The following is an 11499-nucleotide window of genomic DNA, read 5'->3' as shown; positions in this document are numbered from 1 at the left end:
CCAGCTGGACATTTGGGCATTTGCCAAATATAAACAAGTCATGGCTGTATGTAGTGCTGGCAGCAGGGACACAGTCAAAGTACCCCTTTTCTATAGAATGTTCTACAGATACCATTTAAGTAAACTTTTAGTACGTTATAGAAAGCAACTTTTCAATTGGTCTTCATTATTTATTTTTTATAGTCTTTGAACTATTTGCCCTCTTCTTCCAACTGTTTGCTGTTTTCAAATGGGGGTCACTGACCTCCAGCAGTGAAAAACAATTGCTCTGGGAGGCTCCAGTTTTATTGTTATTGTTACTTTTTATAACTTCTTTTTCTATTCAGGTCCTCTCATATTCATATGCCAGCCTCTCATTCAAACCACTCCCTGGTTGCTAAGGTAATTTGGACCCTAGCAACCACATAGCAGCTGAAACTCCAAACTGAAGAACTGCTATGTTACCCACCATGAGCTCTCACAGCTGTTCCAAAAACTCAACTTGAAACCTTCCAGCTGTTGTACGGCTTACAGAGAAAAAACAGTTCTTGATATATGTGTGCAATCCTCCCAACACTGGGATGGAGAGTGGCTGCAGCAGATCCTGTTAGGAAACCATTTTTTTTGCATTAGGCCACGCCCCTCTGGCTGGACCTAACCCGCTGCTTCGGGGCATTATAACACAACAGGAGGGCAAGCTGGATTTAGAAGCAGATTGCAAATAGCAGCATTTCAACAACAGTGATGCGCCCAAACCTGCAGTGATGGAGACACTCACCGACGACAGGTAAGTTCTAAAAAGGACACCTGAGTCCAAGTCTGGACTGAGATTTAAATTAGGCCTTGGTATTATCAGTATACAATGCCCCCAAGGGCCTACCCCAGTATAATAAGTGGTAACTGTTTAGGCATTTGTGAGCGGCTCTCTGCTATCATTTCAGACTGGCTAAAAGGAACAGGTCAGTGTATAAATGAAACTGGGTAAAACAGACAGACTGCGCAATCTAAACAATATTTGTAATATAGTTAGTTGGTCCATACCTCCCAACATTCTAAAAATATAAAGAGGGGCAAAAAAATTTAGCGAGCGTAGCGCGGCAAATTATTTTAGCCACGCCCACTTTTGTGGCCACACCCTAATTGCCACGCCCCATTTTTTCACAAAATACTCCTTTTATATAGTAGAAATGGCGGGATCAGATGCAAAATGTGCTATACCCTCATACTGTACTACCTAAGGAAAACAATATAGCAACTCCTACATATAAAATACAAATATAGAGAGAAGGCAGTGAGTTTTACGTGAGTTATAACTATGTACCAGTTTTACCCCCCCACAGTGCCCCCAATGGCCCAATAGACATTACCCCCATACACAGTGCCCCCAATTTCCCCCATACATAGTACCCCCCATAGAAAGTGCCCCCAATTGCCCCCATACATTACCCCCCATAGAAAGTGCCCCAAATTGCACGCAGACATTACCCCCCCATAGAAAGTGCCCCCAATTGCCCCACAGACAGTAGCCCCCATACACAGTGCCCCCATAGAAAGTGCCCCCAATTGCCCCTACAGACAGTAACCCCCATACACAGTGCCCCTATAGACAGAGCCCCCAATTGCCCCCATTGACAGTACCCCCATACACATTGCCCCCATAGACAGAGCCCCCAATTGCCCCATTAACATTAGCCCCCATACACAGAGCCCCCAATTGCCCCCATTGACAGTACCCCCCATACACAGTGCCCCCATAGACAGAGCCCCCAATTGCCCCGTTAACAGTAGCCCCCATACACATTGCCCCCGTTGACAGTAGCCCCCATACACAGTGCCCCTATAGACAGAGCCCCCAATTGCCCCCATTGACAGTAGCCCCCAAACACAGAGCCCCCATACACAGTGCCCCCAATTGCCCCCCTTGACAGTAGCCCCCGTTGACAGTTAGCCCCCTACACACGCCGCTTCTTCTTTGGCTCTAACTTCTCCTGCGGCAGCGTCAGGCCCTTTTATAAGGTTGCGCCCCGTGTGACGTCAGTGCGCATGGGGCGCAATCTTATAAAAAGGCCTGTCGCCGCCGCTGAAGAAGTTAAAGCCGCACAAGAAGGAGTCAGCGCATCCCGCTGTCCCGGAAATGCGGGACAATCCTTGAACTATCCGGGACAGCGGGATGCGCTATAAAATCCGGGACGGTTGGGGGGTATGAGTTGGGCAAAAATGTCATCTATAAAGGTTGGAGTGGGCAGATGTCTAACATAATAGCCAGAACACTACTTCCTGCTTTCAGCTCTCTAAGCTCTTAGTTGCTCAGTGACTTTGGGGGGGCCGCATGGGACATAACTGTCAGTTAGTTTGTGAGCACGCAGGTCAGATTCAATAGCAAACTAACTGGCAGTTATGTCCCATATGGCCCCCCCCTCAAGTCACTGATTAGTAGTTAGCAGCTCATGGTCTTTTGGGTGGGCTAGCTTTAGACCTATAGGATTCTGTGGGTGGGTTTGAATTAACCTATGAGATTCTCACAAATAACTTGGTACTTATGAATGCTATATAAAATGATGTATGACTTCTAAAACCATTCTGAAGCCTTTTTGTGACACTCGCTATTCTGTGTGACTGAACGCTTCCAACAAGACTCTGTCATTTTGACTTATAATAAAAGCAGCCTTTTTCATTGGTCTTCATTTTTTATAGTTATAGAACTATTTGCCTTCTTCTACAACCCTTTAGAAGCTTCCAAATGGGGGTCACTGACCCCGGCAGCTCATAAACGATTGGTCTGCGAGTCTACAATTTTATTATTGTCATTTGTTACTTATCCTTCTATTCAGGACCTCTCCTACTTATATACCAGTCTCTCATTCAAACCACTGCCTTGTTGCTATGGTAATTTGGACCCTAGTAACTAGCTGCTGAATCTCCAAACTGGAGAGCTGCAGTACAAAAAGCTAAATACTTAAAAAAAAATAAAAAATAGGGACCAACTGCACATTTTTGTTCAGAATATTAGCCTCTATGTCATATTAAAAGTAAATTTAATGGTATTTAAAGGGGTTGTACACTTTTAAATTTACCTTTAGTATGATATAAAGCGCTATCCTGAGACAATTTGCAATTGGTCTTCATCTTTTTATTTGTGATCTTTGAATTATTTAGCTTTTGGTTCAGCAGCTCTCCAGTTTGGAATTTTAGCAGCTACCTGGTTGCTAGGGTCCAGTTTAAGCTAGCAACCAGGAAGTGGTTTGAAAGAGTGTCAGGAATATGAATAGAGGAGGGCCTAAATAGAAAGATCAGTAATACAAAATAACAATAAAACGGGAGCCTCACAGAGCAATAGTTTTTGGCTGCCGGGGTCAGTGACCCCCATTTGAAAGCTGCAAAGAGTCAGAAGAGGAAGGGAAATCATTAAATGAAGCTACAGACCAGCAGATGGCGATATCTCCTGCATTTGTTTTTCTTCCGCTAGCATAAAGTCAAAGTTAAAAATATTCTTGGCGTTTCAGATACCTAAATATACACCGATTTTAAGGGTAACTGTCATTACAACAACTGTAACTGTACTTAATAAAAACACTGAATGCTAGGAATTGGATTTTGCCATTTCAGGCTGATTGCACTTAGAGTAATAATAATGCAGAAACTCCACATTGTAACAGCTTTTTTTTAATTCAAACATTTGCCCCTATGCGGCAGCCAGCCAAGTGGTAAATATGTAAAATGGCGCAAACAACCATCAATCTGCAAGTTATCAGAAGATATAAACTAACTGTAGGCCGTGGTATAAATAGAAGTATATAAGTGTAACAGTTTGGCCATTTCCCTATGGGGCATCCTTATAAACGGTGCTTAGTGATGTCAGTTATAATCAGAGCTTAGTGATGTCATTTCTGTCACATGACTCACGGAAACTTGTAGATTATAATAAAGTACCCCCTGTTGTAAAATATGAGGATATTAGAGGTCACCTTGGAGTTTCATGACCTGTATAAAAGCCCTCGGCCTTCAGCCTCGTCCCTTTATATGGTCATGGCACTCCTCGGGGACTTATAATATCCCTATATGTTACAATAGGGGGCACTTTATTCACTATATATTATAAGGAACTCCTCGGGGGCTTATAATATCCCTATATGTTACAATAGGGGGTACTTTATTCACTATATATTATAAGGAACTCCTCAGTGACTTGTAATATCCCTATATGTTACAATAGGGGGTACTTTATTCACTATATATTATAAGGAACTCCTCGGGGGCTTAAAATATCCCTATATGTTACAATAGGGGGCACTTTATTCACTATATATTATAAGGAACTCCTCGGGGGCTTATAATATCCCTATATTTTACAACAGGGGGCACTTTATTCACTATATATTATAAGGAACTCCTCGGGGGCTTATAATATCCCTATATTTTACAACAGGGGCTACTTTATTCACTATATATTATAAGGAACTCCTCGGGGGCTTATAATATCCCTATATGTTACAATAGGGGGCACTTTATTCACTATATATTATAAGGAACTCCTCGGGGGCTTATAATATCCCTATATTTTACAACAGGGGCTACTTTATTCACTATATATTATAAGGAACTCCTCGGGGGCTTATAATATCCCTATATTTTACAACAGGGGGCACTTTATTCACTATATATTATAAGGAACTCCTCGGGGGCTTATAATATCCCTATATTTTACAACAGGGGCTACTTTATTCACTATATATTATAAGGAACTCCTCGGGGGCTTATAATATCCCTATATGTTACAATAGGGGGCACTTTATTCACTATATATTATAAGGAACCCCTCGGGGGCTTATAATATCCCTATATGTTACAATAGGGGGCACTTTATTCACTATATATTATAAGGAACTCCTCGGGGGCTTATAATATCCCTCTATGTTACAATAGGGGACACTTTATTCACTATATATTATAAGGAACTCCTCGGGGACTTATAATATCCCTATATTTTACAACAGGGGGTACTTTATTCACTATATAATCTCCAGAATCAGAGGTGTGACAATGTAAGAGTGAAACCAGGACAGGGCTATTTACCGATGTGTATCTTGAGTTGTGTGAATTCTATTGAAAATAGAAAATATACAATTATTTCTAAGATATATTTTCCTTTAGAATCTCACAGAAATGCCAGATGCCCCTCTTTATCAGCTGTAGGGTCTGCCACACATAAGGGAATCCTCAGGCATTTGCCCACCCAGGGTCAGACTGAGCCAGTGGGCCGGCAACCCAGACCCACTTCTCCCACCAGGTACGTTGGGCTCCCCACCCTCATCCCATATTTTGGCCGCCAGTAAAAGGAATGTGACACAGTGGGGCTCATTACTTAACACTGGGCAAATTTACCTGTGGGCAGTAACCGATAGCAACCAATCAGCGATTGGCTTTTTTTCAGCCAGCTGCAGCTAAAACAATGGATGCAACAGTTTGATTGGTTGCCATAGGTTACTGTCCACAAGCAATTTTGCAAAGTGTTGATTAATGACCCCCAGTGTGCGTACGTGGGGGGTAGGCTGGTGGCAGGTGGGGGAGTTCGTGACTTGGATGGGAGCCCCTGAAGTGGCAGCCCCGGTGGGCTCCGGACAACACAGTTGGACACTGTGCCCACCACATTTTGTGCCACATAAAAGCACTGTGTCAAAAGCTTGAAATGCCCCCCTTCACTGTGTTCAGTAGTAATGAAGTGCTAATGCTGGCTGGGGCAATTCTCAGAAATCCCTAGTGAACATAGTGCAAATTATCCAGCCGTGTAACAGCCCTAGTGATTCTGCATAAGCTGCATTCTGCATTAGCTTTACAAACTGATCTTAGCAGCCCAGTACAGATAATGCCCCCCGAGTTCACCCCCACACAATCGCATACAGGAGATGATTTTGGCTTTAGATTGTCCATTCCATCCCAGACAGTCTGTTAGTTGCTACTGGTTTGGGGCCACCACTCCGGGATCGATGCTTTAACAGAAACACTCGACCCACTAGACGGTTTAATGTGAAGTTCTTCGCCGATATGCGCCATTCTGAGCAACGCCAAGCCAATGTCCCCGTGCCCGGCTCTGTATTTTCCCGCCGGCTTCCCAGCTGATGTTAATATATCGGCTCCCTCTGCTTCGGCCGGTAACGGCGTTGAGAATCGGATGGGCAGTAGGCGTTTCCTAATGATGCCAGTGTGGTGAGTCCTTGCTGTGAGTTCCTGGCCCAGGTAACAACCTTTGGAGAAACTAATGCCATTCATGTACACCAGGTTGGATTCCAGTGGTAGCGCCACCCCCGGGGGAATGTCCTGTACACCTTCTGGAACACCTACAGGCAAAAGTAAACATGGCACAGAATGAATGAACTGCCCTCACTTGTCTACCAAACCTAACAGCCTGTCCTTGACAAATTTTCAAGGAGAAGTTAACCCCCTCGTTGTTTTCTGTTTCACCCAGTTTCAAGGAGAAGTTAACCCCCTCGTTGTTTTCTGTTTCACCCAGTTTCAAGGAGAAGTAACCCCCTCATTGTTTTCTGTTTCACCCAGTTTCAAGGAGAAGTAATCCCCTCGTTGTTTTCTGTTTCACCCAGTTTCAAGGAGAAGTTAACCCCCTCGTTGTTTTCTGTTTCACCCAGTTTCAAGGAGAAGTAATCCCCTCGTTGTTTTCTGTTTCACCCAGTTTCAAGGGGAAGTCAATCCCTTCACTGTTTCCTATTTCACACATTTTCAAGGGGAAGTTATTTCCCATCATTGTTTTCTATTTCACCCAGTTTCAAGTGAAACTTAACCACATTATTGTTTTCCAAGAATGAGCTACTGGGGCAATTCCTGTTTGGGAAAAATAAAGCGAATTAATGGAAACGAACGTCTGTTTAAACTCGAATTTTTCGAGTTTTAATGATACTTTCGGCTCTAAAAATTTTGGATTTTCAAATGCAAACTTGAAATTTTCGTACAAATGATTCAAATGATTCAAGTATTAACATAACATTTTAGAAATACTCAATGAGTTTAATTCGAATTTATACCATGTCGAGTTTATACGACTTTCAAGCTTCTTTCACTGCTACATATTAATATGCGTCTCTCTGCTCTAGCAGTACTTGTGTGCTGAACCCCGCCCACTTTTAGTCACTGACTCTGGGCATGCTCGCTTTGCACTAGAAATGAAAGAGGAAAAGCAAAGTCTAAAGGTGGCCATACACCTTCAGATCCGCTCGCTTGCCAAGCGAGTGGATCTTCTCCCGATCGTTTGGCCCTGGGGTCAAACGTTCAAATTATAACGACGGATATAGGCGGTTCAGGGACCACATCAACAAGCCAGATATCGGTCGGGCAGGCCCATCGATATCGGCAGCTAGAGTCGGCACGCGTATGGCCACCTTAAAAGTAGTGGCCTTATCTAACAGTAGTAACCACATGCTTGGAAGGTCTTCTTTACTCTCCCAGGCTGAACAGGATAACTATGGAGCGGTACCCAGCTAGCACCTTTGTAGTAGAGTTCAGCGGACATACCTTGCTCATATCGGTGCTTAGTATATTCATTATAACTGCCGGTCTCTGTCTCCGGCAAGAGCTTCTTGGGATTCTCTCCAGACTGAGCCACCAGTCTAAAGCCCATGGCTTCCACCCTAGGGTCAGCGGCACAGATGACAGAAGAGGGCAGATCAGGCATTTGGGTATCCTGCTTCTGGGAACCAGAGATAACGGCCCACACCGACAGCTCAGGGCACGGGCATATGATCACCTTCCTTCGGAAATTGTACAGACTCAGGTGCTTCTGGATAGGTCCCACGGCTGCGACGTCGCACTCCAGTAGAATGGCCGATGTCTCGCTGTGTTCTGTGGGGAGCCTGGTAACAACATATCATATTAGCGTCAATTGCAGACTTCCTACACTGTGGCTCAGTACAGGTATGGGACCTGTTATCCAGAATTCTCAGGACCTGGGGTTTTCCAGATAAGGGATCTTTACGTAATTTGGATCTCCACAATTTACGTCTGCTAAAAATCATTTGATTATTGAATAAACCCAATAGGATTGTCTTGCCTCCAATAAGGGGTAATTATATCTTAGTTGGGATCAAGTACAGGTACTGTTTTATTATTACAGAGAAAAGGGAATCATTTAACCATTAAATAAACCCAATAGGGCTGTTCTGCCCCAATAAGGGGTAATTATATCTTAGTTGGGATCAAGTACAGGTACTGTTTTATTATTACAGAGAAAAGGGAATCATTTAACCATTAAATAAACCCAATAGGGCTGTTCTGCCCCAATAAGGGGTAATTATATCTTAGTTGGGATCAAGTACAGGTACTGTTCTATTATTACAGAGAAAAGGGAATCATTTAACCATGAAATAAACCCAATAGGGCTGTTCTGCCCCCAATAAGGGGTAATTATATCTTAGTTGGGATCAAGTACAGGTACTGTTTTATTATTACAGAGAAAAAGGAAATAATATTTAAAAATTAGAATTATTTGCTTATAATGGAGTCTATGGGAGGTGGCCTTTCCATAATTTGGAACGTTCTGGATAATGGGTTTCTGGATAAGGGATCCCATACCTGTACATATGACAAGTTTGGCCTATAAGCCTAAATAAAGGGTTCAAGTCAACTCTGCTTTGCTAATAATGAGACTGTTAACTGTTATACTGTGAGTCAATATGATTTCATATTCTACTTTATTTTTTAAGTCAGTAAACCCAGCCCCAAAGGCTTGCGACACCGGAAGCTGCAGAGAGAGAGCACCCTGTGCAGTCGTTATCTCATAGGAACAAACACACTGTGCCTTGCCTGGTTATCTCTCTGTATATTCCTACACCAAAGCTGTCTCCTACAAGGATATACAGATCTAATATCTATTATGGGGCACCTGCGTTTAACAGGGTTTTGCTTGAAGAATTCATAATTAAAAAACATCTATGGCCGTTATGTATAGTGCAGAAAAGTGAGATCGAAACCAGTAAAACTAATCCCGTTTGGTTCTATCAAAGAATTATAACAGAACATGTTTGACGAGGATTTTTTTAGTTATTTGCTTTGTTATTGTCATATTTTTCATTTCCCAGGGTGCCACAGCCATGTGACCTGTGCTCTGATAAACTTCAGTCACACTTTACTGCTGTGCTGCAAGTTGGAGTGATATCCCCCCCCTCCCCCCCAGCAGCCGATCAGCAGAACAATGGGAAGGGAGCAAGATAGCAGCTCCCAGTAGGTATCAGAATAGCACTCAATAGTAAGAAATCCAAGTCCGGCTTGGGACTCCTCCAGTTACATGGGAGTAGGAGAAACAATAGGTTAGCTGAAAGCAGTTCTAATGTGTAGCGCTGGCTGAAAGCTCAGACTCAGGCACACTTTACTGCTGCGCTGCAAGTTGGAGTGATATCCCCCCCCCTCCCCCCCAGCAGCCGATCAGCAGAACAATGGGAAGGGAGCAAGATAGCAGCTCCCAGTAGGTATCAGAATAGCACTCAATAGTAAGAAATCCAAGTCCAGCTTGGGACTCCTCCAGTTACATGGGAGTAGGAGAAACAATAGGTTAGCTGAAAGCAGTTCTAATGTGTAGCGCTGGCTGAAAGCTCAGACTCAGGCACACTTTACTGCTGCGCTGCAAGTTGGAGTGATATCCCCCCTCCCCCCCAGCAGCCGATCAGCAGAACAATGGGAAGGGAGCAAGATAGCAGCTCCCAGTAGGTATCAGAATAGCACTCAATAGTAAGAAATCCAAGTCCGGCTTGGGACTCCTCCAGTTACATGGGAGTAGGAGAAACAATAGGTTAGCTGAAAGCAGTTCTAATGTGTAGCGCTGGCTGAAAGCTCAGACTCAGGCACACTTTACTGCTGCGCTGCAAGTTGGAGTGATATCCCCCCTCCCCCCCAGCAGCCGATCAGCAGAACAATGGGAAGGGAGCAAGATAGCAGCTCCCAGTAGGTATCAGAATAGCACTCAATAGTAAGAAATCCAAGTCCGGCTTGGGACTCCTCCAGTTACATGGGAGTAGGAGAAACAATAGGTTAGCTGAAAGCAGGTCTAATGGGTAGCGCTGGCTGAAAGCTCAGACTCAGGCACAATGCACTGAGATGGCGCCTACACACCAATATTACAGCTACAAATACATTTGTTGGTTGAAGAATAAAAGGTTAAATGGCAGAGGGAATTATTTGCTGTGTAACAGTGTCATTTAGAAATAAAAAGTGCCCCATAAATATCATGGCAGAATCCCAAATACCCTCTCTGTCATACCCTGTCAAGTTATCTAGTGATGGCCTAATTGCATATACTACATAGTGTGTAAGCAACACCCCATCGCCTTCTCCAAGGCTAGGGTGAAGCACTCTATAAAGCCACCACATGAGTCTGCCTCAGGTTGCACAGGTTCATATATACAAACTCAAAAAAAAGGGCAAATAGCCCATATCAAAGATGGCCGCCCTTCTAACTTTCCTTGCTCACCTGTATAGAATGACATCAAACAGGCTCCGCCCTTGTACGTTGAGGAGGTGCGCGTACAGCGCGCCCTCTGCCAATCGCTGCACGTCGTTTGTTATCAGCCCCTGTAGGAACATAGCGGGGTCCGGTCCCCGAAGTTGCAGCAGCCCCCGGCGCTCAGTAAGCGGGCAGCACCGACCGCTCAGGCGGCGAAGCCAGACCCGGGGCAGTAAGGAGACAGGCCGGAGCAGCGCCATGACTAGCGCAGCGTTACGTAACCCAGTCACGTGATATATTGGCGTTTGTCCTGCCCCCTCTGCTGCATGTTCGCGGTACTGCAGCCTGGTATTGTTATATAAAAATATTTGTTTATATAAAAATAAAATAATGATTTTCTGCACCTAAAACCGCAAAAAACTGCGCTGCTTTGTCTAGAATGAAACTCCTAGTAATTACTGTTACTACTGTGTGCCAATATCTGGGTATTTATGTGTGTACAAATATTTATATCTTGGAGACCTCCAGCTGTATTTGTACTTCAATGTGTATTACCCCCTGACAACTGATGTTACTGATACTGTATAGAGGCGGGTTTATTAGAATTGCATTATCTTTCATTTAAAAAAAAAAACAAAAAAAAAAAAAACATTTGGGTGAGCTTCCCCTTTAGTACTGAATTTATACATTCTTCATTTTAACCAGTAGATGGCGTGATATGCTCCTGTTCTACTGATCCAACCCAGCATACTGTCACTTACAGTACTTATATATATGTGTATTAGTAGCCATTAGCACTGATTACTTGCACATCCTATAGACTGTGATACACAGCTTCCCAGTTAGGGGGGATTTGGGGTGAGTGCTTATTTGTGCCCTGGGTACCCCTGGAACTATAGCGGGGTGACTGTTACCCCAATGTTTCTATATATCTGTAACCTTGTTATGGGCTAAGGGGGCCCAGCCTGAAGGCCAGTTAGGGGGGGATTTGGGGTGAGTGCTTATTTGTGCCCTGGGTACCCCTGGAACTATAGCGGGGTGACTGTTACCCCAATGTTTCTATATATCTGTAACCTTGT

At 43.9% G+C, this 11499-nt stretch overlaps 1 protein-coding gene across 2 annotated transcripts; it reads right to left on the bottom strand.

Moving 5' to 3' along the window:
* Positions 1-4943: 4943 nt before the first annotated feature.
* iba57 (IBA57, iron-sulfur cluster assembly) lies at positions 4944-10817 on the bottom strand. Of its 2 annotated transcripts, none has more exons than XM_002939311.5 (3): positions 10448-10817; positions 7501-7838; positions 4944-6314 (listed from the first exon to the last, which is right to left on the bottom strand). In XM_002939311.5, the coding sequence occupies exons 1-3, from the start codon at positions 10678-10680 to the stop codon at positions 5926-5928; spliced, it is 960 nt and encodes a 319-aa protein (XP_002939357.1). In that variant the 5' UTR covers positions 10681-10817; the 3' UTR covers positions 4944-5925. The 2 variants fall into 2 exon arrangements, with proteins under 2 accessions (XP_002939357.1, XP_031760028.1); XM_031904168.1 differs by lacking the exon at positions 10448-10817 and adding an exon at positions 10238-10362.
* Between the last annotated feature and the right edge of the window lie 682 nt (positions 10818-11499).

The sequence above is a fragment of the Xenopus tropicalis genome, chromosome 6 (assembly GCF_000004195.4).
Source record: "Xenopus tropicalis strain Nigerian chromosome 6, UCB_Xtro_10.0, whole genome shotgun sequence".
In the NCBI taxonomy this organism is placed as follows: Eukaryota; Metazoa; Chordata; class Amphibia; order Anura; family Pipidae; genus Xenopus; species Xenopus tropicalis.
This window is presented reverse-complemented; position numbering and strand designations above follow the sequence as displayed.

Coding starts and splice junctions, on each gene's coding strand:
- iba57 (XM_002939311.5), bottom strand. CDS start 10,680: ATGGCGCTGCTCCGGCCTGTCTCCTTACTGCCCCGGGTCTGGCTTCGC. Junction 7,839..10,447: donor TTTGATGTCATTCTATACAG/GTGAGCAAGGAA, acceptor TGTTGTTACCAG/GCTCCCCACAGAACACAGCG. Junction 6,315..7,500: donor TAAGCACCGATATGAGCAAG/GTATGTCCGCTG, acceptor TTTTGCCTGTAG/GTGTTCCAGAAGGTGTACAG.